At 28.2% G+C, this 27,798-nt stretch overlaps 1 protein-coding gene across 1 annotated transcript in view; it reads right to left on the reverse strand.

Annotated features, from left to right (window-relative positions):
* Positions 1-24,309, reverse strand: part of LOC139907638 (uncharacterized) — a 153,631-nt gene extending 129,322 nt beyond the window's left edge. Inside the window, exons 1-12 of the mRNA XM_071894125.1 lie at positions 24,211-24,309; positions 23,948-24,106; positions 23,554-23,751; positions 19,549-19,575; positions 19,317-19,490; positions 18,857-19,035; positions 17,649-17,856; positions 17,349-17,585; positions 17,073-17,236; positions 15,099-15,267; positions 10,425-10,593; positions 6,957-7,146 (exon numbers count right to left, since the gene is read on the reverse strand). Coding sequence (XP_071750226.1) covers positions 6,957-7,146; positions 10,425-10,593; positions 15,099-15,267; positions 17,073-17,236; positions 17,349-17,585; positions 17,649-17,856; positions 18,857-19,035; positions 19,317-19,490; positions 19,549-19,575; positions 23,554-23,751; positions 23,948-24,106; positions 24,211-24,286 — 1,950 coding nt within the window. The 5' untranslated portion in view covers positions 24,287-24,309. The remainder of the gene's footprint in view (positions 1-6,956; positions 7,147-10,424; positions 10,594-15,098; positions 15,268-17,072; positions 17,237-17,348; positions 17,586-17,648; positions 17,857-18,856; positions 19,036-19,316; positions 19,491-19,548; positions 19,576-23,553; positions 23,752-23,947; positions 24,107-24,210) is intronic.
* Between the last annotated feature and the right edge of the window lie 3,489 nt (positions 24,310-27,798).

Below are 27,798 nucleotides of genomic sequence, written 5' to 3' on the forward strand. Positions count from 1 at the left end.
CTATTTACAGATAGACAAGCTCGTAATTAGTTTTGTCTATCATTTGCTGAATTTTAAAATCTTTTGAAGAGTAGACCCTCAGGAAAACTGGTCTCTCCCATGAATTTATCAAAAACAGAACTAATTTTAATTCCATAATGTGATGCCTATATGCAAACAAGAATCCCTTTTTATAAAGCATTTTCTCTAATAAAACAAATGATCCTGCTTTTGAACCTGTGTTTCAGCTAGTAGTATGTAATCACATAGCTTTAATATTATCTGCTACTCCCCAATCTTAAACAGCTTCAAAAATTGCAGTAGCTTGCACTTCACCAATGCCAAATGGAAGCTTGGAAACACAAAGTATTTTAAACACTTTTGTGCCATCTTCTGGAGTAATTAAAGTTTTTTTTCTTTTAAAATCTAATTGAGTAGATTTAGTTTTTATCCCTCCTTACCACTGTCACTGTCTCTCGAATCAGAAGAAATTATTTTTATTATATAAGAAAAGGTATTATCCTGCCCCTTTCTTTAATAAAATTGTTCTTTTCTTTTGATTTTTCATTTTTCCCACACAAAATTTTTTTATTATTTTCAGTTTTATTTAGAACTAAATATTCTTCAACTATTACGATAAGTAACTATAATACGAGTATAGTTCCATGCCAAACGGATTTAAATTATAAACAAAAGTACTCTAGATGTGCATACCAGAAATTATGTTTTATAAAAGGCGCTTTGATATTGAGGATACCCTTGAAGGACCAATAAAGGAACTTATTTTACTTCCTAAATGAAGGACCAATACAATAAAATAAAAAAATCATGTTTTGCAGAAGGAAAATAGTGAAAATGTAAAAACATTGCATCCAACAAGTTATATATATATTAGTTTTCTCTTCAACTATTTTGTATTATAATTCATTTTACTGAATTATTTTTGGATGTTTCAAGAAGAAACAGGATTGGCTGTGAATAAAAATACGACCTATACTTACCTTTAGGTCCCTTGGAAGCCTGAAGAGGATCTTAAAGTCGGAAGTTGTAAAGTTCGAAGAATGATAAAAATTTTGGGTATAAAATAGAATATCAATTGTATTCATGAAGATAACTGGAACGAAATTCGGACCTCCGTCAACAAAAGAATTTCTTTTGAGAAAACATTCAACCTTCAAAAAAGAGTTGACTTTTATAACAATTTGGTAATCCCTTTAACTTTATACAAAGCTATAGCAAGTCCTCAACTAGCTGAAAAAGCTATTTTAGAAGAAGAAAAATCGCTTAATGGTTTGTTTTATAAGAATTATATCGAAACCATGAAAATACCTAAATCCCATGTAGGAGGTGAAGTAGCCCAACTATCTCGTATTGCCCCGAAAATTTATAGGAAATTCAGCAGTAGAATGGAGAAAAATTATAACGAACCAAGAGCTGTACCTTTGGCTAATGATGAGGACTAATTTGAGCAACAAAATTACGTCTTTAATCTCTCCAGTTTAGGGCTTAGCTCAGATAATTATTCGTATTGTCACCCCTGCATTTAGAAATGACTTGACCATTATATAATTCGAAAAAATATAAAGAAAAAGTTATTTTTATTGAAATTTAACGGACCCTTCAATTATTGAAGAACCCACATTTACAGAGATATTTTAGCTGTTCATAATTTAAATTCGGAAGAATTGCTCAATGATGGTAGAATCAAATTTCCACTCGTTAATTCTTTAAATATTATTTAATAACCTACGAGTGACATATTAGGATGGTCCCACTAAACTTTGATGCAACTGTGAATGGGCTCTGGGAGATGCATAGTAAGCGTTTCTTTTCCGTATGGGTTGGAAAAGAAAAATAGTGTCTTCTCTGGGGGAATAAATTATGATAAAAAGTTTACCGTGCACTTACAAACTTCCACAGATTGTATTAAATTTACTATGTAATGAAACAATTCATGTGTTTGTGGAATGCCCTGCCCTCTATATTCTTAAATGTGTTCTATTCATAAATCTAAAAGGGCTGACGAATAGGGAAGAAAAATATGTTAAAGGTATTGTTCTTTTGGTAATTTTAAAGAAGAAGGGTGGAACTTCTGAGGTAACAAGGGCTCTTGACTTTACAATTCTTAATTCTAAAGCCCTCGTCTCCAGCCGACTAACTAATTATCAGACTATTCGGGAGGATGAGTTGAGGGATATCATTTTCAGCCCGCTATGTCTCTCACAATATAAAACTTCCTAAATCCGATGTGAGTCATAGAATTTTGCAGAAGAAGATATGCAGACTTCAAGGAATCATAAAAGTGTTTTTAAAGGGTGTTAAGAAATTTTAAAAAATATGTATCATGATTGTTAATTTGCACGTTTACTGTTTGTTTTTTTTAAATATTTTTTTTTAGAATATCAGTTGAAATTCTACCCTGGAACATTCATTATAAACTATCATGTTTAGTAATGTACGTTTTGCCCAATTGCTCCGGTTTATTTATATATGTATGATCTATATAATATATAAGCCATTTTTTGAAAAAATTGGTATTTTTCAAAACTTTCAAGTCGTTGAGCCACCTCTAAATATTTTTAATTTTGCTGAAACTTTCCCAATTTTATTTTTTCATCAATAGGAACGGATTTTGATTTAAAATGTTAGTCTAAGAAAATTAAAAGATTATATTTAAGTTGTTGATATTTAGTTTGAGTAGGTATATAACAAAGAAATAACACAGTTTTATATATATTTGCGTTTCAAATTAACCACAATAGCAAAAGCAATATGAATCCATTTAAAAGTAATTTATAAATATTGATAAATTAAATATAGAGCCCTAAAATAAAGACTAATGTTTATTGAGACACATGAAATTTAAAATGGAAAAGAAACATAACTACTAAGTGATGACAGTGTTGATTTGTGTTGGAACTGCAGGCTGAATAAGTCATATGTTGTGCATTACGTCACTGACAGGATGATTGATTTAATATAGCTACGCCTTAAAAAATGACACAAAATGAGAAATTTAAAACAACTTTTTTCAGAATTTAAAACTGCTATTTCAACATGTTTAGATCATCTTGATACTACTTATATAAATAGACAAGAAATTCATCTATGAAAACCTTCGAGAATATCTCATAAAATGCTTTCTTTTTTTATACGAATATATGAATAGGAATAATAGTTTGCGAATAGTAAATATACTATGTACATATTAGCAGCATGACAATGAAAAAACTGCTATATTCAGTCTTTTATGTATTTATACCCATGTATATATGCATATATATGTATATACGTTTTTTTAATGTTGAAAACCGCCAGGGTTTTCTTTCTTTTGTAGAAAAAAACAACAACAGAGAATTGATATCAAAGAATATTATTCTTTTACATATAACTTTAGTATATCTTAGCCTATTATTTGGAATTGTATGTAAGACGTATGTACATCCGGTGGTCCATTGAAATCTGAACTCTTACTTACTCAATAATTAATGTAGGTTAAGTGATTGAAATTAATTCATATTTCGATATATAAAAGCATAAAGAATTAGTTACAAACAAAAGCCTGATCTCTCTAGCTTACGGACAAGTTAAGAAGATAACACTTGAACATGATGGACTAATTTTTCCTTCTTGCACTCTAAGAAGTTGGGTTTCTAAGAAGAAGGGCTCTATCAAAAAGGCTAAACTGGATCCAAACTGTCCAGAGAGCTCTCCAAAAAGTGTTTAGAAGGAGCCTTGTGAGGGTGGAGAGGCCACTTTTGAAAGCAGGAATGAAATAAACCTATCTCCTCCGTTGCAAGACTTTTTTGAATGAGCCTTTTTGGTTCTTTTGAAATCTTTTGATACTTTTAGCCCCCTACAGCCCTGATGTCAACTCCCGCTACAATACCTCTAGAGTGCATGTAGAGGGGAAGACCTGCAGTGTCCGTCATACAAACACCAAAGCCCTCAAAGTCACTGTCAGCCAGCATTGGGACGCCAGGAAAAAAGAATACATCTGCAGGAGGCGCCAGGCATTCTGCCGGCCCTAAAAACCATCATTGCCACAAAGGGCAGTTATATTAATGATTAAGGGAGCTCATAATCACATCAATTTATAGTATAAATTTTGTTGAAATTATATTCCAAACTAATTTATTATATCTTGTTGAAGTTTAAAATTTGAGGTGTTCAGATTTAAATGGACCTTTTGGTATTCTAATGTTTCAAAAATATTTATTTTGTAGAAAAAAATTACCAATAATTATCTTTTGGAGTTTTTGGGATAGTTATTGGTCAACCATAATATTGGAAAAATCCATACAATGTTTAACAAAAAAAACAAAAAAAACAATAGAACTTTATACTCAAAGTCATTTTCTGAAATTGGAACTACTCGTAGATATATATATTTGGTTAGCTTAAATTTATATTTTCAGTCCTTAATTTAATCAACAACAAAAGTTATGTTCATTAGAAAATCAACCCAAATTTTTTGCTTAACAATTCTCTCAAGGCCATTAACAAATTTATGTAGACTTAACTCTATGGTCATTTAATACAATCCAATGAACGGGAACTTATATTAATTTAAATATATACTATAGTGACGAAATATAATATATGAAATATTTAATATATTATTACACAAAAAATATCTTACGTACATCTATGTCAATGGATGTGAATGGATCTTAAAAAACATTTTTACTCAAAAAGTATCGACAACTATTGTCAGGGTATTGCTAGCTACTGGATCATTGACAGTTACTGTTGGAAGTAAAAAGAGCAGACCCATTGGCTTGAGTAAAAGTTGTCGGTGCGGTTGTCCTTCGGCCCCCTGCTCTTTGTAGCTGCAACAGATGACCTAAGGACCGCCATGAAAAAAAAGATATCTAGGATTTGGTGTAAATTTTGGATATATTAAACATCTTATAGATCTTTATGCCGATGATCTGACCGTTATGATAGAAGTGGACCCGGAAGCTCAATTGCAAAGAAGAATAGAAATTAATTTATCTTATTTTACAACGTCTGAAAGAAAGTTGGGATTGAAAATCGATAAATCAAGGACTGCAATTCTCCTGATTGGTTTATGGCATCCGAGAACAGGTTTGAAAATTTCCAATTGTTATTCCAAAAAATGATAACTGTTTAAGCATTAAATGGGTGGGCTCTGGTCCTTCAGAATTAAATTGGCTGGAACAAAAAACGAGGGTCAATAATTTCATCATTTTATCAAAAATCAAAAATAGACCTTTATAACACTTTTGTTATTCCAAATGTTTTGTATAAGGCTATATCTTTCCCAATATTGGCGGAGGATGCCATACTGGAGGAAAATTTTATGTTAGATAATTTTTTTCATCGGAATTATATTTTTGCTTTAAAGAGACCAAAAAATCGATTGGGGTGTGGGCTCAAATCTTTTTTGGACATAATCACAAAAATTTATTTGAAAGTTTTTGTTGACTTAACGAAGAATCCCAACATGGAGTGGAGATATGTGATAACATCAAGTCCATACTATGAATATGTTATACATTGAACTGATCTTATAAAATGGTATGTCAACGAATTTTCCTCTATCCTTGCTGCAACACAAAGGGTTTTTTGGAAAGCGACTCCCACTTACGATTGTGGAACGACTGTGGATATAATTCATAAGAATCGTTGGAAAAACTTTTTTTAAGAATTAACATGACCCTGTGTCTTTGGAATGGGAGGCACTTACAAAAATCAGCTAACAATACATGATATTGGTGTTCACTCAGGTTTTTTCTTCTTTTTTTACCGGGAAGTTTAAATTTCCTCTCATTAGACATGTCGATGGCCCGTTCCTTCCATTTGAAAATGATAGTTTTTTTAATTCAGAAGAGGTCTCTGCGTCGTCAAGGTGTGATGGATGGATTAGGGCACTAAATCTATCTCGTAATTGGATGCATAGGATTATGTTTTCAACTTCCCAAATTGCTGAAGGAAGAAAATTCACAGTTCAATTTCAGATAGCCACAGTAATTTTGTTTTTCAACACCCATGTAAAGATTGTGGTAAACTATTCAAAACCGTTAGACACACTTTTTTGGAATGTCCCCAATGAGATTTTCTAAAAACATTTATTAGTTTAAACCTGAAAGGTCTTGAGGACAATAAAGTTAATATAATAATGGTAATAATTATATTCGGCATGTCATCAAAACAGAAAGAAAGTACTCTTAAAGCTAGGTCCATATGGAATGCTTTATGAAATGTAAAGAGTTACCTGGCTAAGAATATAACTGTAGGAGAACTCGTGGTTGCGGAGAATATTCGTGCTATTTTAATTTTGGCAGTGGCAAGATATGGAGCGTTCGAGTTGAAGATACCTAGGGCGATCGAGGGTACTTGGGACTAGGCCTGTGATATCATTTATCAAACGCATCAAGACATTTCCGGGTTTTGCAAAAGATACTCAAACTTTTTAGAAAGCACAAAAAAAACGAACTAGTTGTTGGATTAAAGCAAATTTGCTATTAATATTTTATGTTTGTATTTTATTGATTTTAGATGCTAATGTTTTTAATTTGGATATATGAATAATTTATGTTTGAAAGCCTTAATCTGGTGAAGAAATTGGACACTATAATGCTTAATGATATTTTTATAAATACATCTTCACCAGAAAATTTTAGATAATTTTAATTTTTCATAAATTTTTTTCTGTCTAAATAAAGGTTAACAAAACAAAAAACTACCGTTATACCTTTTTTTCACTGCAACCAATACAAAAGAATTGATATAATGGCAACACTAATATATTGTAACAATAACTTTGATATGAATGTTAAACAAAAAGTTCAGATGATCATAACTTTTTCTGTGGAGCAAATAAAATCCTAAGATTTTATAACTAAGCGAAGTAGATACATTTAAATCTAACACTGTGACATTTGTTCTCAACAATGAATATAATTTCATAGGGTTATCCATTTATTCTTGTATCAAAAAATAATACTCACCGATAATTCAATATTTTTTAAGCTTGGTTTGTCACAAAAGAATTGTTGTTCAAACTGTAGTTCATCCAACTCAATTCCTATAATGTTCATTTCAATATGTTTTGCAAGCTTCAACGAATAGTCGGGTAAATAAGAGTTAATAGAGGCGTCATAAGTTGCAATATAGTCTCCTTCTTCTTCATAAGTATCACTGTAAGTTATATAAGGAAAAAATAAAATGTCAATTTTGTTTTATCTTCAATAATATGGTAAATAATATCTTATATTTAATTTTTTTTTTGTTTCCAAGGGTATGATTAAAGTTTTATTTAAAAAGTGTTTTCAATTTTGCCTGAAACGATTTACCTTAGTCAACAAATGTTTGCCCTTGGACCTTGGGATAGTGTTGTATGGTATTAGTACCGGATACTGACTCATTATAAAAAAGTAAAACACCAAGTTGATATTGGAACCTGTATTTGCAGTGTCATAATATAAAAATAGTTTTGAATTCTAATGTCGTAACCTCTACATTTCTGAACAAGATCCCTTTTCCAAAGAGCAAGCACAATTACCCTTATATAACGAAATATTGAAAAATCTATGGTTTTAAAAAAAAATTTGAAGTCTCCAAAAACATTGTGATCAAAAATGAGCAATTGATGAGACTTTCAAATAAGGGATTTATTTTAGTGGTTCTCCGATTTGGAAATTTTTTCATAAATAGTTCAAATATTTTTGAACTTGGGAAAGTGGACTTGCAAACTATATTTTATGTTTTTTTATCTTTCAAAAGAAAAATGATGAAAATCTTATTAAAAAAAATTTCAAAAAAAAACACTGTCTCGATTACACAACGAATTTTTTACTTATTATAATGATCATTTTCATATTTATTTAGGTAAAAGCAATTATTAACACACCACTTAAATACAAGAGAAATACAAAGTCAAAATTTTGTTACCTTATGTTATTTTTAAGAATTGTTTTGAAACTTAATAAACCAAAAATCAAACTTTTTTATTTTATAATTTTTAACACTTTATATAAAATAAATTATGTATATTTATATAACACGTCTATTTTTAATATCCTGAAAGTAATAGATTCAAATTAATATTATGATATGTCATTAAGTTTATTTAATGAAGTTGAAATTTTCGACTGTAAAATTTGAGCAGGATGGTTTTTGGATCAACAATAATGAACTGATTAAAAAAAAAACTGAGTGGATAACATTGTTAGCACATAAAATACCACACAATTTAATAAACGTATTATACCCTCTGGATACATTGGAATTATATTTACTCCTAGGTATCTTTTTATGGTCTTATAGAAAAACATGGGTTTTGTTTAACAATGTGTCTTCCAAAGTATAACACCAGTAACAGAATTTAATTTTTTCCAAAAATATTTTGAATTCCCTATTTAATTATAATAGTACTTGAAGTACAAACCTACAAAAAAAAATTGTCTCAAATTTGTTTTTCAAGAATTTTTATTTTTTGATATTTCGATCCTCTTTATAGAGTTAAGACAACTTTTGATTAAGAAAATATCAGTAATGTACATGAAAATTACTTTACTCTTTGCAAAAATTTGATTCCAATATAACTAATACTTGAAATCCTTTGGCATAATTCAAATTAAAAAACTGAAACGTTATTCTTTTTTTCAAACAAACCATGGTTTTTAATCTTATAATTACGATTGTTGAAGATTGGATGATCCCATAAAAATATAACCATAAATTTAAAATCTACATACAGTTTTAAAAGTAGTCAACTGATTTTTGTGTAAGTTACTGATTTTTTATTCCTCAAAAAAGCCCTCGAACCTATAAAAAATGTAAAATAAAAAAAAATAATATAAAGTTATCAAAAACCAGATTTGAAACAAAAAGAAAAACTGATTAGTGATGAGACTTTTAAGTTTTATAGTAATTGAATATATTTATAAAAAATGTATTTTTTTAGATTTTTAATGATTTATGAATATCACAAAGAAAAAAGAAATAGCGCAATAATATGTTTCCTATTGGTAGCAAACTCTTTTACGATAGAAGCTACATTGAAATTTGCTGTTAGAACTTATGGGAAATTATTAATAAAATATATATATTATATAAAATTTGAACTTTTTGTAATGTATTCTATAAAATATAGAAAATATAAAATGTTCCTAATTCTATTACTGTTTTTAAACTTTGTTAATACGTGTTTAAGGTTATACTGGATATCTTGGTCTCATTAGTATTATACGTTATATTTTTGTGTTTATATATGTACATATTATAACATTAAACTGTGGCAATAAAAAAACCTGAGTTGTTTTATTGATATCAAAATGTAAAAACAAATCCCAAAATTATGATTGGCTGAGATCAATGGTGCTCAGAGAAATCGTTGAAGTCACAAAATGTAGAACCGACAAAATGTTGAATACACAAAAATTTGAACGTACAAAACATAGAATGAACAATTTTTATCAGGATATTTCGAAAAAAATATGCACGGAACAAAAAGATCTAAGAGCATGTTAAAATGGCAACCAAGTAATGTATATATACGTTTTAAAAATTTCCCAATTGGTTTAATTATCACAATTTGTTTGTCAAAAGATTTAATTACAGTTAAAACTATATTTTTCATGATTATTGTATAATGACTTCACACTATCATGAAAATTATTAAGCGTGAAAGAGGCAATATCAGACTTTTGAATGATAGTTATGCATATCTACGTGATAAAATTTTTGCGATATCATCTATTAAAAATTTGATCAAAGAGGAGTATGTACGGACAGAGCCATTACAAACGACAATTCAATCAACATCATCAAAAGTAATGCTCTCAGATCACTTTAGTTTTTGCATTTTCTATGACATATAATCATTTTTTGTTTCGATATATCCTTATAAAAATGTATGAACTATACGTTTTCTGTTAAAATTTTGTACATTCAACGTTTTGTTCTATTAGTAGGACCAGAAGAGGATATAAAAAAAACAATCAAATTAAAAAAAAGGTCCATTGTAGCCCGTTGTATCTTAAGGGTGAATAATTAATTATTTATGCTATATGTAAAGAATAATTAGATATAATCAAATATGGAAATTCATTGCATTATACATAAAATAGTAAGTTAGGAAAAATATCATAGATATTATCTTATAATTAAGAAATATTCATAAGAGGAGAGATTTATAAATCAGCCTTAATGACATCAAAGATTATGTCATAAATTGGAAGTTACATTATGTTTTAGGTAAAGTAATATACTGAACCAAAAATGACAATTTTATCAAGGTAACTTAATCCAATGTCTTTAAAATGAAACAAATTTATGCCTCCAATATGAATAATTTTTAGAACGATAATGTCATCGTAAAACGTTCCATTCATTTTTGCCAAACTTTTATGCTTTATTTATCATTTATAACCTTTAATACATGAATATAAAAGAAAAACAATGAAATGGCTTACATCATCTCTAAATTAGCACAAGTTCCCGTGATAGGACATCTCAGTCCAAAGTGATGAATTGCAGTAATTTCAATTTCAGATTTGATGATAAATTCATAATTATTAGTTTCCATATTATTGGATATAGTAAAAGTGGATATTACTTCAAATGATAATGGTTTAGATGTATCTGAAAACAAATTAAAAAGTTAATAAGTATTTTAATTTATGTATCAAATATAAAATTTTGTCAACAAAACAAATTAATAGCAAGTTATAAAAGAAAAAATATCTCAATTTTATTAATTGGGCTTGAATTAGTGATGATAATTGGTAATAGTTAGCTATTAAAATGATTTCATTTTATTTCTAATGTTTTGGGTAAAAAAAGAAATCAGTGAAAATTATATTCCTGTTTTTTTTCTAGTACACAAAAATGCAAGAAAATGATGGAAAATTGGAATTTTTAATAAAATAAATTTTATAGAAATCTGTCTAAAAATTCGTTTAGTGGGTAATTTGACACTAAAAATGAATGTTTAATTCAAATACATGTCTTTCTGATTTAACAAAAAAAAATTCTTCATTTTTCCCTTTTTTTCATTTAATGTCCATATTCCATTTTTACACAAAATCCCTCCAAACAATGTATTTTGAATATATATTTATAAAACTTAAAAATAAACTATAGCTTTTTTCAAATTCCAGAACATTTAATACTTAATTTTTGCAACATTTGCAAAAATGTTACATTTACCGAAGATTATTTCTTCAAAGACATTAACCATAACTTTTTTGGTTTTGAAAATACGGAAAATTCTTAAAAGTTGTGTGTTTCTATTTATAATTCCAATAAATGCTATTAACTATTTTTTTTTTTTTTGCAAAATTAGTAAATAAACATTTTTTTGCACTTTCGATTTGGCAAATTTTTGACAAAATATAGAATTTTTTTTTTTGTATTTATATTGGTATGTTATTTAAAGTTTATTTCACTTTTTTTTAAATTCATTCTTATACATTTCATATAGTAAACAGACGTTATATCATGTCTGTAAGATACCATAACGCTTGCCCACACCAAAGGAGTATTAAAATTAAGAAAAAATATAATTTTCCGCTCCCTCCTTAGACCGAGCAATGCTTAGTTACCCTTTTCTAGTTATGTATATTTTAGATTAAAATGCAATGCTTGCTAAATACATATAATTGTTATTTTTTTTTTAAATATTATTTATTTGTAACAAGTGGAAAAATTAGATACTTATTTACTTTATTGGCTGTCCGTAATATATTTATTTTTTACTTCATATATGCACTATTTAGAGTCAGATTTTAAATAGATATTTTGTAAATATTATTAGTCACATACAAAAACTGGAAAATATTTTTATGTATAGAATGGGCTGTACGATGGAAAAGACGTGTAGAATACCTGGATCATTCAAAAAAGAAAGAATAGCTTTTATTCTTAAAAAGAAGATGGGACGGACTTCAATCACTGAAGGCCTATTACCGTATTGAATGCCTCTTCCACAATTTTTTCTGAAGTTTTGGCTGTTTCAGTGTTTCTTAATAATCTGAGAAACACTTGGTATTAGTGGGTAGTATGTGATGGAAACTAAAACTCAATTACCATCCACTTTGAGACTGGGTTTGTGTGTTTCTTCTCTTGGTATGGCCATATCTCTATTCAGACAGTCTTCAATAACTCTTACGGAGTAACTTCTATAGAACAACATCTCATTCAGTTCCACCATCCCTTGTTTTCTTTGTTTAGGGTCTCTGCATATCCTAACAATTCTGAGGGCCAGACTGTAAGAGATGTTTTTTGTGGCATGAGGAGGATGCAAGGAAGAAAGAAGAAGGCACTGTCACTTTCCTTCCTTTAGGGGTTAGTTATCAACTTACCTGTTTTGGTGTTACGGGAAAAGTTATAAGTTTTTGTGGAAGTCATATGAGTAAATGAATTTTATTTTGGGATGAAGTTCATTGATCTTCTTAAATTTTAAGAATTTAATTTTAGTAATTTGGTATTTTTTTCTTTAATTTTATTTTTAAAGTGCTACTTATAAGATATTGGCATACGCACCCTGAGTTTATGTATATACTGTGTTTTCGAGCAAATTGTAAACAAGTTTTACTCGAACAAACAAGTACTTAATGCATAAGAATTATTATGATCAGATAATAGAACATTCCCTGTCCGAAAGAAATATAGCCCATGGCATTCATCAAGGTCTAGATGCAATTTTTAAAACTGGAAAAGATCTTAGACTCACTTTTTTGCTTGATGATACTCTATTGAATGACCAATAGGACGTCTTCTTAACATTAGATATTTTATGGGGTACTATCCCAGTGGTGTTTGGGTTTTATTTTAGGATAAGATCATCTTATTTAACTAACTTGTAAAATCAGTACTAATATAAATACAATTAGAGATGAAACTTCCATCTTCAAATGATGGAATCTAATGGTTTATTAATAAAAGTACAAAATTAATCTGAAGGGAGGTTCTAGTCGTGATGTAAATTATGTAGAGTGATATTTTTTTGCTTTGATTTAAGTTATTTTGATTCTTTATATAGTTATTTAACACTCAGGATGTGACTAATAATACTCTACCTATTTGTTATATTTATAGTATTATTTATTCATATTTTAAACACATTTTTTTAATTAGGTTTATTTGAAGTATGTTATGTTGTATTTTGTATTCATTTATTGTTTTTAATGAAATTTTATAAAATGATAGTTAAGATTTTATGAAGAAAATCATATAACTTCCTCTATTTTGGCATGAATCTTCGACATTTTTAGCAGCCTGATCTAATTTTTTCCCCTCTATGTGCCATGACAATTAGGTGTTCAGTTGTTGCTCTCATCACAACTGTAATTTTTGCATTTTTAGTTTGAATATAACTATATTCTAATTATATTACAAAAGTATTTTGAAACACTAATTTATTCAACTGACAGAATACAAATAAAACCTACAGGTTTAGGTACAAGTATCAATTTAAGTTTTTCACGTCAATAATAATATGAAATGTTTTCATTTCCAGGTAAACATTCTTGACAATTTATTTATAATAGCCCAATAGCTCTGTGCTCTAAAAATATAATTTATTTTCGCTTCTTAATGTTAGCTCATCAAAAAACGGACATTTAAATCAACACAGAGTTCTAAAATATTCATTTTAATTTATTCAATCAAAATCACAATAATTGGGATAAGGTTCATAACCTTCTGTAGCTAATTATGGGCCAATTTAAACCAAATAAAGAGAAAATAGTAAGTTTTGGATATGTATATAAGCATAAACTTGGATGTAATCTTCTTCACTAAGAAATACAATGTTAAATTTTTTTTAAATGGTTCAAAACTTAGAAAAATCGATCCTTACAATAATTAACATTTTAATTATAACTTTTTATCGATACATTGATATATATAAAATTTAAATCTTTGTATTTTTATTATTTTTTACTCAAATAGTACAATTTTTTTATGTTTTCTAATCATTTTTTTTATCCATTGTTTTAAAAATAACACAATTAGCGTCAGACTTACCACAATAACTCACAAACTAAAGAACATGTGTTAGAAATTTTGAATGCTGTCTTTTGAAGATTAGTACTAACTGAAAATGAGATTAACTAAAAAAGAGTTCAATCTATGTGGAGATCCTAGAAATTTTTAGCCATTGTCTAAGAAATATTACTATATTATAGTTTTTATAATAAAATACACAAAAGTTATATACAAGGTGCGGTTTTACAATTATGAATTTTTTTAAACTGGTTTTTCTTGGGAACCCTTAGTCGTACCGCTTTAAGTTTATCAGATTCAGCAGACAATTTTGTATATGTTCTGTTTACAAAGCGTTGAAAATGTCCTCCGAGTAAGACCGTCGTGCAGAGATTATTGTCGCCCTCTGCGCAGGCTTTTGCTCCCAAAGAGATCATCGACTTTCTCAAGTTCTCCTCTACCACCGTGTACAAAGTCGCAAATGAGTTCAAGGAGTCGGGAGGGATGGGAATACCAGCGAAAAAGAAGGCAGATCGATCTGATTACAAAATTGGATTTTGGAAAAAATTTTGGGCTTAGGAAATGTGGCCCCCTAGCTCACCGGACGGCAATCCTTTGAACTTTGGAGAGTGACTCCAACAAGCATTACCACAACAATTTGGCTTCTCTGAGAGCCTCCATTATTAAGGCTGTGAACAATACGAATAAAGATCACCTGATCAAGACGTGCAGTAGGTTCTATGTCAGGTTAGAGGCAGTGGTTGATACTGAGGAGGGTTGGATTGAATGATTATGTTCATGGAGGGTCCCCACATTTGTATATAAATGGATTTGTAAATATCTCTACTAATTTAAGAAATAAAAAGGTTTATGTCCTGGTCTTAAAAAATTCTTAATTGTAAAACCGCATCCTGTAGACTTAATTCGAGATCTTGGTTTTTACAACTGTTCAGAATATTTATTATGGACTGTAGTTAAATTATACTAAAATAAAACAACAAATTATTCATTGTATATAAGAATTTGAATTTCAACCTTAGACTTCCTCAATTGCTATTTTGCCAAATCATACTAATATTTATAACGGAAAGACTAATTATTTAATTGCAATGTAAAGTTTATTTGTTAATTTGACATGGAGATACTTATATTGTACTTACCAGTTCCCTGTAGACAAGGCTCTAACTTTTCACAATACCCAGAGTTTAATAGAAAAATTGAACATTTATTCCATTGTTTTTGAATATATTTTTCTGAGCAACATGTGGCAACACAGCTGTTTTTCAAAGAGCACCAAATCTCACCAGAAGCACATTTTGGTTCTATCATCTGAATGGAAATATTAGAGAAGCTAAATTAATATTTTTTTATTAATTTAAGTATGACTTTTATAATAAGTTATAAATTATAATAAGGATGATTAGTATTCTTATCTAGCTTTCACAGATGAGTTTTTTAGTTATTTCTTTTGCGATAAGCTTTATTTTCAAGATTAAGACTTATTTTAGTGCTTAAAATATTATTTTGACAGTAAAAAAATATATTTTTTAATTATGTTTATATCTGATTTATTTAATAGACGTAATCTAAGCTGAGCTTTTGGGAATAACATATTAATCTTTATTTACTACAATAATAATTATCCAACTAAGCAAGGATTGAGGAGTTTTCTGATGAGTAGCATAGTTATGCTCAATGTTCAGTCTAAGTTCTTTATTTATCAAATTCTTCCTGTTTCCATTTTCTGAAGAAAAAAAATTTGTTTACAAGAAAATTACTAGCTGGGATTTTCTCTGGCCCATACAAGAAACATTTTAGATCACAGAACTACTTTATTTTTTTAATGATTATAATATGCAAAGCTTTTTAGAAAGAAGTTGCTTGTAAACAAGACGTTTTAATACTCCATACAGTCATTTTTAAGTGGACCATTAAAGAAGTATCATATTTCGATTTTTCATAGTTGTTTTTACAAAAGTAAGGTTTTATTAAATTTAAATAAGTATTTGCTATTGTTTTTACTGATAATATTGACTTTATTTTCACAAATGACAGATAGGAAGCCAAAATACTTTATTGGCTGGAAATGATTTCGGGCCAAAAGACCTCAACCGATATTTCCAATTAACACAAGATTATCTAGATGGCTCTGTATGACATTAAAAAGCAAAAAGAACAGTCGCCAGAAAGTCTAGCCAATGTCTGAATCGAACAATAAGAATAAAAGCCATGTACATTAGTGTAAAACCCCATATGCTAAAAATCCAATAAGGACTTTTCGCCGTATGGTATAGATGAATGTGATCGATGTTAGGCTTAAAAATAACACTAAAGATTACTCGGGATGAAAAAGTAAAGCAAAGAGGAAGAAATGTCTTATTACAACGGTCACAAAAGAGAAGAGGTTTTTTACACCCAAACTTCTTTTGAATGTGTCCAAAAGTATGTGGCATCCTTGCTCCCCTGATCTTAAGCCCATTGTATTATTCAATATAGGCAAAGGTTGAAAGATCTGCCTCAAACATACCTCACATGTTTGTGAGATCCTTCGAGTCAGGCATCAGGGTTGATTGGTCTGACATGTTAGAAGACTATATCTGCAAGATTTGTGTGCCTTCAGAAAGAGGGGGAGGCCTTCATTGAGGCTGAGGTAGGCCATACTGAATAAAATAGGTCAATTTCTGATATAACTCACTCAAAATAAAACTTATTTTTGTCCTCACGAAATACATTTTTAATAAAGTTTGAAAAACAATCTTTAGTGTCAACTTCAGTATGACGCATGGGGTAATATAAGATGTAAATTCATATAGCATATGCAAACTTATTGAAAATGATGATTACTCGTTTTGTTGTTTAAAATAAAGCTTTTTCGTTGACATTTATATCAAAAATTAAATTCTAAAGCTTATACTGCTATAATAACAAGCTTATTGTTCAAACCCAAAACTAACATTGTTGAGAAATATTTTTTTGGAAAAAAAACAAAAAAACTCTAAAAAATTTCTTTAAAAAAATAAAAGATGTACTTATGTATAATTTTTAGTTATATCCAACATGTTTATTAGAAAATAGCTAAGATGAATTCTAAATTTATGAAAGTTTACTTAAATATATAAAAAGTTATTACTTACGTCTAATATAAGATCTCCAGAAGATAGACCAAACAATTGAATACGTAAATATCCAGGAATAATTTTTAAAAACGAATTTCGAATAATATACGCTTTTTTAGTGCTTGTAAAGGATGTATACGATGAAATACTTGAAAAAGTTGGAATCTTTGATCTAAAGCTTTCTGGAATTAATAAAGAATACATTTCTAATTGTTATTTATTTATAATCGATAATACTATCGCACAAAACAGTTTGTAGTGGAATGGACTATGATTAAATACTTAAAAATTTACCTGGTAATATAATAGATCCCAATTTAACATCTTCAATTTTTGATATATCATCTGTAATGGTTACTTCTGCTTCATGCCTTGATAACAAACTAGAATTTACTGAGCATGGAAAATACCTCCCCAAATTTGAACGGTTTGGACAAATGATATTATTTTCAAGAGAATTGCTCTTTTGAGGATCCAAAACTTTTATGAAAATATTTCTAAAAATGATTATGCTCTGATCTTGATTAATAACTATACAAAACAAAAAATGTGTATAAATTATCTTTTTACTAGTAATAGTTAATATGTTTATACTTCGAACTGAGGACTCATAAATACCACCAAGTGAATATCGGGAATGAAATATACCTCCAGGTTTCGATGATGTCCATTTGTAATCTATATGATTATAACCATAATAAATGTTAATATCTGGAGGATTTATTCTACTGTTTAGAACACATGTATTAGCATATGGTTCACATTTATTAGAACCGTCAAAAATAACTGATACACCAATTTCCTATATTAAAAAAAAATGTAACATCTTAGAAATATGCTGGGTCAGTAACACAGGAACAAGCTCAATGATTTTTCTCAGAATTGAGTATTGATTACGTTTGTATTTTTCAAAGAATTATCATCTATTTCAGCCAACAAGTTATACTGATTAATGACTTCAAAGGCCACAAATTGCATTTAAATTAGCAAGAAAACATTGTTAAAATGAAAGTATTAGAATTAATACGTTTTATTTCAAAGACCAGATTGCCGCCAAATTAACCTTTACATAAATCAAATGAAACTTCCTGAATATCTTAATTTATTGAAAAAAAAGAAAAGAAAAAAAAAGTAAAGTCTTTAATTGACCAAAATATGTCTATGAAATATATGATTGGTGTGTGTTTACTCACAACATCAGTAGATGTATTGATATTCAAAAGTTTTAGAGAAAAATTAGACTTTATAAGCTTTAAGGGTTAAAGTTACATGATTATTTTTGCTATTGTTTAAAACTTAAAGGTAAGATCATTCAAGTACTTAAGGTAGAGTAGGATCATTCTAGAAGTTGACTAAAATATTAATTCAACAAATTACAAAAAAAAATATTTTTGCCAAGCTCTTGAAAAGTTACCTTAGATCTTAAGGAATATGTAAAAGTAAGAAACTGATTTGAAAAAGTTACCATTCTGTATCTAGCAAGGACATAGGAAGGAACTTCTTTAAGTGAATCCATCAAGGACTTAAAATAAAAATTCCACAACAAATTGTCAGTGTTACTCTTTGTTATTCATGAGCACACAGACTCGGCGTTACTTTATATGTATATATTTTTCTTTTGGAGAATTAAATAATAAGACGTAGTACTTTGGAAAGCAAAAATACTATTCCAATTGTCAATTAGAAAAAATATTGTATGCGTTATTTATGTTATCTTGTACAACTATAGGAATAGGCTAATTATACTCAATACTGATCTTTCATTGTCTTACAATAGGAATTGAAATGCAAAAAAAAAGAACCTTTCCAACGGAGATTTCAACTTCATTTCCATCAATAACTATATTTTCTGGATATTTTATATATTTTATTTCCGGAATATAGGTAATGTAAGGAGTTAAGGCTTCATCACTTCCACATTTTTCAAGTATATTACCAGCACAAGGCATAACTTTTTGTGTTGTAGGAAACAATTTCAACCCTATTTATCGAATAATAATAAAAATATTAATAATAAAATATTTGTATTTAAGTTCTAAGACATTGTCTTTGATAAAACTTGATTCGTTTGATAAATATGTATTAGTAAAATATCCATATTTATATAAACTTTTGTGTTTGCTTTATTAATTCCAAAATGTAAATAAATATATACTTTAACGAAGAAACAGTGAAAATATTAAGTAAGTATTTTTGTACATACTTACTTTTCAAATTATCATAAAATATAAACAGTAAATCTAAATAATCCTCATATTTTACCTTTAAGTGATATTTTGTTTTGATTTGTACCACATACACATATTCTCCCTTGCATTAATCCAATTACGATTTTATTCCAATCAGTAATAAGTGCTAAGCTACAACTTTTTAAGCACTTTTGAATTGTCAACACTTCATCAATTTGAATCGAATATAAGAATGTAAAAAGTGGATCTAAATATAGAAATTATTTTTAAATACAAAATTACAGTAAAATAGTCTGAATACTTACATTTATTTTCTGTCCATAGATCTAAATCTATAAAATAAAGTAAGAGATATTGTACATTATTAAAGTTAAAAAAACTAAAATAAACAAATATTATGTGAAATGAATATTTTATGGTTCCTTTGGTTTAAAGTAACATAGTTCATAATTGTTGATGGCTAAATTTGTGACTTTTAATATAAGTTTGGGAAAATTGTCACCAAAATCCATATATATTAATAAAGGAGAGTGTTCTTTGAAAACTCATTTTTGAGTGTCCCCTTAATTGGTTAAAACAGTGGGACTACATGATCAAAGAACCAAATATGAAGCAACGAGTGTGTTTTTCTAATAAGCTTATCATATTAACAAATAAAAAAAAAGGAAGTACATTTTTATATAAGCATAGCCCCCTGACTCTCAAATTTTAAATCATCAGCACTGCCGGTAAATATAAAAATAAACTAACAAAAAACTATACCAGGTAGTGCATTGAAATCTGAACACTTAATAACTAAATAATTAAGTAAGGTTAAGTGATTGAAATTAATTCATATTTTGATATATTAAAGCATAAACAATTGTTTAAGAAAAAAAACTTGAGCGACAATTCGAGAAAATGACAACTAAACGTAATCGACAAATTTCCATTCGCATACTCCAAGCAGTTGGGCGTCTACACTGTCAGTAAGTCTGCAACGTTGGAGAGGAAAAGGGCTCGTCAATAAGACCAAACTGGATCTGGAAAACTTATAAAAAAAACAGCCCAGGTCAATCCTCTCAATTCCATAAGGGCAAATGCAAGAGATCTCAGTGTTTCACAGCAAACTGTCCAAAGATCTATCAAAAGGGATTGGAAAGAGTTATGCAAGAACAGAGAGGCTACTTATGAAAACAGCTTGGAAGGAAATCTATTTCCTCCGTTACAAGACACTTTTGAATGAGTCTTTTGAGTTTTTTGATACTTTTGGCCCCTACAACCCTGATGCCAGTCCCTTCGACAAAACCTTTTGGGTAAATGCCTGCAATGTCTGTCATTCTGACACCAGGAACCTCATAGCCACTTTACGTCAGGACTGGGACACTATGACAGAGGACTACATCGGTAGCGGTTACCATGCCTTCCGTCTCCACCTCAAAGGCATCATCGCCACTTAGGACGACTACATCAATTATAAAAAGAGCTTAGACACACATCTATTAAAGTTTTAATTTTGTTAAATTTCCATCATTAGTTAATAACTTATATCTTAATGAAGTTTAAGTTTCAAAGTGTTCATATTTTAATGGACCACTTGGTAAGTAAGTGACATAATATTTGTTTAATTATGTCACTTCACTGCCTTTTTTTGTCTTGAATACTTTTGAATCATAACAGAAAGCTCTCTCTGTTCTGTATATGAAGATATCTTCGTTTTATTTTAATTAAACGAACAAAAAACGATGTTTCAGTCTTATTTGATTTTAATGTATTTCCGGCAATAGGTTAATTAATTTATACTATTTACAAGTATCCATTTTTCAATCTACATGCAATATTTATTATTTAAATTTTGTTTATTTATTGTAGCGGGTAATTTTATTTAATACTGTTATTATGATCTTTACTGTTTCTCAAGTTAAATTTTTAATCATTTTCATCCATTTTTTCTATTATGTTTCATTTTGCAATTAGGTAGTTACATAATTAATCTTTTGCCAGTAGGGTAAGCATATTGATTCTAAAGAATATATTGTTTTTATAGAAAATACCTTACTATTAACGAAATTTTAGAAACAAGATATTCTATTTTCTAAAACAAAAGGGTAGAATAGAGTTGAAAAAAGTATGCGAGCCTCACACTTCCTGATAGCGTTTCTAAATATAACAAGGGAATAGGAGAATTTGTTCTCTTCTATTGGGCAAAATCAATATTAAATTATTATCACAAATAATTGCAACTATACTAGTAATTACGATAATTTTTATTGAAATTTTGCTCATGTAAATACATAATTAACTTATTTGTATTTATTTATAAAATTGTTCAAGATTGAATCCTACAATTTATTTATAAATAGGCCTCCAAATTTTATATATTTTAGTACACGTAAATGCTACTAATACTGGCAACACCTATCGGGGTCCCAGAGATCTTTTGAGACCTTCTAATAGTATAATTCTCTTATTTACCACATTAATAGAAATTAATAAAGCAAAATATTTGTAACTTTCCTAAATATATATTGCCTGTTTGATGTTCCTTTGGGTCTCCTACATAGTAAATACTAGTTTTGCTTTAATATGTGTGCAATTAACTCAAAACTAAAGCTTAACTTCTTACTTTAAAATGGAAATAACCGAGTTTAATGTTTTTCTTATTCAGTAGGATGTTGTTAAAGATATCTGGACTTAGCTGAACAACCCTTTATACTAACATAAGACTTTTGTTTGTGAACTGTTGTTGTTTTTTTACTTGTTTTGGGGGAAAATGAATTAGGGCGCATTTACTAATATTATTAGAATTTTTTTCAAGAAACACTTTAGTTAAGAAATTCAGTATAAGCATCGCTTATAAGGTTTAAACCTAGGCAGATAATTATGGCATCATTTGTGTATAAAAATATAGATTTCTAAAAAATTATCCAATTAATCGTTAATATAAATGGCCAACAGGGAAGGTCCGAGTACACAGCCTTGTAGAACAGACGATGAGATGTCACAAGGGTCAGATACAGTGGAATGATCACAACACACTATATCCTATTCGTCAACCAATAATTAAGCCACTTTAAAAACCGACCCTTTATAACCATGTTGGAAAATGTAAGAAGGAAATTCATTGTTAACGACTTTATCAAGAACCTTTGCTGAAGTCAAGATCAACACAGTCAGAATTACAATTACGACGACTGAAGATAATATCCCACACAGAAGTTAGATTCGAAACGACAAAAATAGTAAACTAGAATCCATGTTGCCTACTAGTGACCAGTTTATTACTCTTGAAGAACGATTGTAGCTTCCAGTTAATGATACTATCCTTTACTTTGCCGAACATGGCTAGAGGGGGGTAAAAGTTGGTGATTAGAAAGATCAAGAAGATCCCTCTTATTAAGATGTGAACAACATTGCCCATTTCCAATCATTTGTCACATAATCACATTAAAAAGAAGGATGAAAGAATAGAGGGAAGGCAATATAATTAACAACTTTAATTAAGATTAGGTATTTCGGAATGATCCAGAGGAGAAAAACAAAAAGTGAACTTTACGACTACACTACGAACTTCCTCATTAGGAAATAAAAATACAAAGAGTGACAGGGTCTACTAATTGTACCAAAAGGATCCACATGATAATAGCTTAAGTATATAATATTGCCAACAACACTCACACGCTAAAAAACACATAGGAATTACAACCCTATATATATATATATGTACTCCCTTTTTTTTTTGTTTTTTTTAATATAAGCATTGAGTACCTATTTGTAGGCAACCCCTATATAAAGTAATTTGGGATATATAAAAATTGTCAAAATCATCGTAAGCATACGTTTTGCAACAACAAAAAGTTGTATTCATTCTGAAAGATATTTGAGAAGCTGTTTTACAGCATTTAAATATATTTTGAACAGATTGAAAGCAATTTTATCAAATTTGGGGTGCAGAAAATCCCAGAACTATTCGTTATATTTATAAAAATAATTGGTGAATACTTGAATAAAATAGTTATTTGACTTCTCAAGATCATTGTTTTTATTAATACATAAAAAATCAATCTAACTTAAAAAAAAGAAAATTTGAAGTTCATTCCAAAAATTTTAAAGCATGTGTTCTTTTAAATAATTTATCAGAATTTTTTTTCTTCGTTGCTATTACAGAATAAAAACTTATTTTTGATCACAAGTAGTGTAGAATGGAAATTAAGAAGAAAAAAATTAAATAATAATTTTTGCTGTTAGAATAAAGTTTCTAGGCATTAACGTCAAAGTTCTCTTAATTTACCCATAAAAGGTAAGCTCAGACCACAATAAAAACTACTTACTTAAATTCGATTCACAGAAATAGGCAAATTTTTCATCACAATTAACAAAACTCCATTTGCTAAACTCTGTAAGAACAACACATTTATTTATAATTTCATTGATTGGCCACAAGGATGAACTAATGGCAGTTCCATCGATCCAATAGTATTTTTTTTCATCAGCATGATATACAACTCCGAAATAGGATCTGTAACTTCCTAAAGGAGTACAAAAATATTTCTTATACAATGAAATTTAATTGTAATTTAATACAATTGTGGAATTATTTCACTTCCAAGTAATATCAAAAGTTAGCATTCCAGTTAAATATTTATTTTATTTTAGTACATTGTTTTACATATACAGGAAAGAAGTGGAATGGTTATTACTAATAATTAATAAAATTATATTTACTTGTAAGTTGATAATTCTGATCAGTTGACTTAATGATAATTAAAGAAGAATGCTTTAATTCACAATCTGATTTTGCATCCATAAAATTCTTTTCTTGGCCTGGAACACTTGAGTATATGCAATCATCACCCATATTGACAAAACCTTCATCGCAGTTTTCTAAAAAAGAGTAACTATTGAAATTGAGGATATAGATATTATAAAAACGATTTTGTTTTCTCTTTGAAACTACTTTAAATATATCAAAAAATCAAAAATATTACGATATGGAACATAGATATTTGATAGTGTAAAATGAAGTATGTTAATCAGAAATCCTATCCACAATAGGCTCCTCATGATTCATTTATAAAATCACGACTAAAAAAAGTTCTTTTGGATTATTTTTACCTTTATTTGTTTATTTTGAAATATCTTAGAAACAAAAAATAACATGTCAATAAACAGGCGTTGCTCTTGAACATAAACAATACAAATGTATATTCTGTTAAATAATTAATTAGGAAAATTTGCAACTAATAAACAGAAGTATTAACAGTTTACATATACGTTATAAAGAAATGTATAGCTTGAAGGTGGATACAAGCTTTTTGTGTTTTTCTTTTGTTATTTCTTTAAAGTACTTCCTTATATCGAATACCTCAAATGTTCGACATTACTGCATAAAAAATTCTTTGTTCAATTTCAACAAAGAGAAGTTATAAAAATAATCATATTATAAAAATTTTTATTTAGTTAAGATTTCTTGTATCCAATTTTTTGGAGATGGTACTTGATTAGTTTCATTTATTTATTTAACTAAAAAGAGGAACAAAATCCTAAAAACGTCTAGCAAATATTTATCACCTTAAGAAATTACATATTTAAAGCATAAAATAACTCAATACGCTTTTCAAAAAGATAGATTAACTTTCATAGTAATGACTTACAATATTTTATTACACATTAAAATATAAAAAGTAGGTATAAGGTATATTATACACGACTCATTTTTTAATCGATATTTTAAAAAAATTTAATAAATATTGTAACAGAACTGTATATTTCACAAATATATATAAAAATATAATATATATATGCTAAATATTTAAAAAAAATAACAGTATAACAATTATATCAACTGATTTTCAAATACGTTTTCCCAATAAGAGTTTAACAATCATTTACTAATAAGAAATTAGTTTTTAAAAATCTTTTTATTATTTTTAGTTTATAAAAAGATTGCTTGGATATGAGATAATCTATTACAACTCAGTTTTATCTTTTTCAAAATTATGTGATAGACATAATATAAGCTTATATTTGGTATAAGACAATGCCTCCGATTTATATATTCTGATATTTATCTACTAAAACATTAAAACAGATTTCATTAAATCATTTATCCAGCTATTTGATAACGTTGGTACATATATCGGATAAAAGTTAGAAAACAGATATATTTGACAAAATATCTAATTTCTGCATCGTATCGGTATCGAAAAAAAATTTATTAAGGTTTACCAAATATGTCTTCCATATAGTTCGCCCTTCTATTTTTTTTAAACAGTCATCTTTCTAAAATTATAAAACCGGGATTACGTTCATGAATTCCTACATGATAACTTAAATAGTTTTTAATTTGTATACTAATTAATAATGCCTAACAATAATTATAATATTTTAAGCTCTATTTTAACTATTAGTTAAATAAATATTTTTTATTTTTTGCTTCAAAGTGAGAATAATGTATTTGTTTCACAAAATATAACTTTTATTAATAATACTAGTTTTAATTTTTTGATCAACTCTGGTAAAAACAAATTTCTTAATAATTATTATTATTTATTTTTTCCAAAACTTCATATCTATACAATTTCCAAAAATAAGTTGTTATATTTTTCATGACATAAAATTATTATAATTATTTTAAGCATGGTTTAGTATCATTATTTTAAGATTGATTATTACTAAATACAAAATACGTTTGACCTTATGACCAGTTTATTATTACATTCTACATGTAGTATATACTAAACTTTTTCATAAAATTCTAATTTATCCCACAAAAATAGAAAATTTATACCAATTTTGTTATGACTTGCGTATCGCCTTATTATTTCAATGCATTTCAATAAATAATTTAAATAAATCAGTTAAAATGGTAATAGTTGGGAGTTTAAGGCAACACAACCCCAGAGATTTGTCGAAGAACCGTCTACTTCATACTAACGGTACACTTGACAACTCCGTTTTCAATAATGCAAACCTATTTTTAAATAACTGCTTTACGAACGTGCATCAGAAGCTGTTTCGATACCGATTGGCAACGGGCTCTCTCTTTACAAATTACAATCCCGCCCTGGAAGAAGAAAAAAAATGTGATTTCTGTAAAGACAAAGTAGAAACCACATCCCACCTCTTCATTGGTTGCCTGGAATTATCAGAAAACATGAGGCACGTTCAAGGAAAGGGCTTAGGAAGGCTACAGAGTAACACTGAAAGATAAGGACTTGCTTTTTTTTATCCAGAATCTGAATAAGACATGAAGATCAAGACACTCCCTGTTTTCTTTTTAAGGTTTATACAAATAAATGCCACAGAGTCGAGTAAACAGTTCAGTAATACAGGAATGGATTGAATAGGAAATGCGTGCACTTGTTAATCTATTTCACCAGTTACAAATGTTTTCAATTGTTTTTTTTTGTTTTTTGTTTACTCGATGTGTATGTTGTTGTTTTTGTTTTTTTATGATTGATCTGCTTATTAGGGGAGAGAGGGGGAGAAAAGGGAAACAAAAGAAAAAAAATATAGAAACTTCCATTTTAATAACTTAAATTTATTTAATTTATAACACGTTTAGAAGCTTCCCAGTGAAAGTATGAAGAATTTTTATTATAAATCAATTTATATGTGTTAATGTCTATTTAATTCGTTTATGGACTAATTTACTTATTTATTGATAATTATTAGGTTTGCCTGTTTTGGTTGACAATTAAAAAAATAGTATTTTATTAAAAAGTTAATTTTGTTACATTCCCTCGTGAAATTTGAATAGAAACATACCAAAATATATAACATTGGTAAATATCTAGTTAATGACTTCCACCTAATATGTAATAAATTTTATATAAACGTCATCATATCTTCAATAACCTCAAAAAATTTAATCTTTTCAATAACAGATGACAAATGATTTATTTATTATTCCTAATTATATTTTTATAAATTTTCAAATAAAAACACATACATATAAAGTTAGTATTATATCATTTTCAAAATTTATATTGATCCTTAGTTTCAAACAAAGACATTTTTTTCTTGATGTTAAAGTTACTCTTACAAATATGTTTCTATTATTTTTTCCATATACGCTCTCTAATAATTTTTTTATCTTATTTTATCATACTGCCTGGGCGTGGCATGGTATATCCAAAAAGTTTTCATATTTTCCTTTTGATATAATTATTTCTTGTTTACATTTGTTTGTCAAATGCATTGTGATTGGTAGTTCTGTAACATTTTATCATTTCATAAAAATATTCCGCATGAAATTGAATAGTTAAAATTCTAAATTTTCTAACCGTATCTGAATTATTTTTTTCTTGCTTTCAATATCCTACTTCATGGATTTGGCTTCTGTCATCGGTTATCATAAATATCAAAATGTTTTCAAGATAACGAAAGTAGTCATTTAGTTGTGTAATTGGTTTGAAAATGTTTTGTGTTTGAAGACACAAATTTCTTAATCGTTTTAAAGACTCAAATAGGTGTTTGGATCCGTTTATAACACATGATTTACTTTTTATTTTGAACGACATCGGACCATGTACATTAATTATACAAATGACAATTTCTTTCGGATTTTTAGG

Source organism: Lepeophtheirus salmonis, chromosome 2 (genome assembly GCF_016086655.4).
Source record: "Lepeophtheirus salmonis chromosome 2, UVic_Lsal_1.4, whole genome shotgun sequence".
In the NCBI taxonomy this organism is placed as follows: domain Eukaryota; kingdom Metazoa; phylum Arthropoda; class Copepoda; order Siphonostomatoida; family Caligidae; genus Lepeophtheirus; species Lepeophtheirus salmonis.